This window comes from Montipora capricornis, chromosome 13 (genome assembly GCF_036669925.1).
Source record: "Montipora capricornis isolate CH-2021 chromosome 13, ASM3666992v2, whole genome shotgun sequence".
Lineage (NCBI taxonomy): Eukaryota > Metazoa > Cnidaria > Anthozoa > Scleractinia > Acroporidae > Montipora > Montipora capricornis.
Window position 1 is genome coordinate 34,823,842 of NC_090895.1, and position 2,500 is coordinate 34,826,341.

The 2,500-nt window shown below is 40.7% G+C and overlaps 1 protein-coding gene across 2 annotated transcripts in view; it reads left to right on the forward strand.

Annotated features, from left to right (window-relative positions):
* Positions 1-2,500, forward strand: part of LOC138028811 (A disintegrin and metalloproteinase with thrombospondin motifs 16-like) — a 47,503-nt gene that overhangs the window by 26,876 nt on the left and 18,127 nt on the right. For both annotated transcript variants that reach the window (XM_068876434.1, XM_068876436.1), the window contains exons 16-18: positions 461-600; positions 1,559-1,625; positions 1,991-2,072. In XM_068876434.1, coding sequence (XP_068732535.1) covers positions 461-600; positions 1,559-1,625; positions 1,991-2,072 — 289 coding nt within the window. The remainder of the gene's footprint in view (positions 1-460; positions 601-1,558; positions 1,626-1,990; positions 2,073-2,500) is intronic.

Sequence of the window (2,500 nt, forward strand, 5' to 3'; positions counted from 1 at the left end):
TCCACATTGACTCAACCGTTATCTTCCATTTCGGACGACGCTGTTTAAAAGGCTATCTCCCCAATAGGTTTGCTGACCGTCACTGAACGATTGTGCTCTGCTAATTCCCTTACAGTAATTCCGCTGTGTTTTAACGCGACAGCACAAGCGCTAAGTAACCACGGCAAATGGCAGAGGTCTCTATTTCTCCTACTCGTCAGCTCTTTAGATGCAATATAAAGGAGACCTCTGCTAGAAGGCTAAGTTAACGACCACCCAAATTAGTAGGGAAAAAAGACAATGTCGCACGCATACAAAATGTTTGCTCAACTAACCACTTCTCACTTTACCCGGCAATACACGACTCAGATGTACGTGAACCCTCCCTGCATGATGTGGTACTGTAATCTAAGTTTTGGCCGATGAAATGACCGTCTTTAGGATTCCACAAATAACAAACGAAACAATTGTTTTTCTGAAGTGGTGCATCAAAGGTGAATGTGTTGACGATGGTTCTCCCATGATTGACGGTGAATGGAGTGATTGGCAGGACTATCAGCCGTGCAGCCGAACGTGTGGCGTTGGCGTGACATGGAGGACAAGAACATGCACGAATCCTGTGTAAGAAGAGATTTCCGAACTTGGAACGAAATTTTTAAAAAATGGTTTTACCCCGGTTTTTAATCCTTGTTCAGATCTTACGTACAATCAGTTTGAAAGTAAAAACAATGTCAATAACTTAATCATAATTTATTCATTTCTATCGCGACAGCTACATTAAGGGCCTGTCCACATGGAGGTGGGGAACCCCACGTAGGTGAGGTACCCCGGCTCGGTAGCGTAACCAATCTCACCATCCAATTACTCTTTTTTTTTTCTTGATTGTGTTCACATGAGAGGTGGGGTACCTCACCGGTCATGCGGGCCGGGTAACCCGCTTAGGTGGGGTGAGTTTTCTCCATGTGAATGCTGAAGGTGGGGTACCTCGCCTGACTGTGGTGATGTTTATTCGGGCATTTATCTTCAGTTTGAACATTTGGAAACCTCACTCCAGCGCCCAGGGACTTTTAATATTGCATGTGAAGGCTCGCTTTTTTTATTACGGGACGGCGGGGTACATCACCTACCCGGGGTACCCTATCTTCATGTGAACAGGCCCCAAAATATGATCGCCGGCGTTATCGCCTGTCAAATTTTAGAAAGCAAGCATGTTCCCTGGATCTCTCTTCTTCCCGTCTCAAGAGACCTTGGGAACGAGTTTGTACAGAAAGTTGCAAAAGTACGCTGGCACATTCAGACTTTAGAAAATATTTCCAGCGAGCAAAGCATTAAGCAATTGTGATATACTATGACGCAGATCGTGGAGGGTGTTATCACCCATGGCCACAATACCCTGGAGATCCTGTTCTGAAACAATATGATACATGCTGGTTCAGGTCTCGCGATCGAATACAATAAACACGGTGATGTGTCACCACTTAATCTTGTAGACAAATGATGAGTAATCACGGAGCTCAAAGTAGTTTTTTCTTTTGTTGCTCATGCCTAATGCCTCTCCGTGTCAACTTCTGTAATACAGGCCACAAAATGGAGGGAAAAAATGCGAAGGATACGGAAAGGGATTATGGAAAATATGCAACTCTCAGGTAAGAGATGAGGACATGGGCTAAAACATGCAACAATTACAGATAAGGAAGATGCGTTTGGCGGTACTTCGAATAGTGACTTATTTTGTCAAGTTAAACTGCACGCCAGTCGAGATCAACAAATGCGAATGCGTGTTTGATGTCCTAGAAAACGTCAATCTTCAGGATATTTCCGACGTCTCAAGTTGCTCCACATGACAGGATTCGCTTGTTTTCATCTTCAATTTTTCACATTTGTAGAATGTGTAAGTCTTGTCGTCGTTTGCTTACTTAAGTTAAAGAAAATAGCTGTAACGAACATATCCGTTATTTAATTACCTACACCAAAATAATCTGCCAAAACAAACTCTTCTTGTCCTTGACAGCCTTGCCCTGATGGGTCTGTAGACTATCGCCTTAGTCAATGTCGCGCATTTCAACACACAACAGCAGTAAGGTGGACAGCAGGTAACACAATAAATATTGTTTTGTTTTTTTTAAGGAAAATCTTCTTCTTTTCCTTTCTTTTTATTATTATTATTATTATTATTATTATTATTATTATTATTATTATTATTATTATTATTATTATTATTCCCCGGAGAAACGAGGGAAAAAAAAACGTTATACAGCTACAAAACAAAACAAACCAGTGAACAGAAATAGAGAGTACAGTAAATTACAGGTATATGGCAGCTAAATATAACATGTCTGAAAAGTGCATTGATATCTTATATTACGGTAAGGCGGAACTGTTACAAGTATATTTACTTAAACGTATATCTATTTGTTTGACTAACTTTTCTGTCTTACTTTACTTTAAAAGTTCTGTGAAAGGATCCCATTTATTATTCTCCTTGGTGTAGGTATACGATTCGATCCTATATTGATCCTAT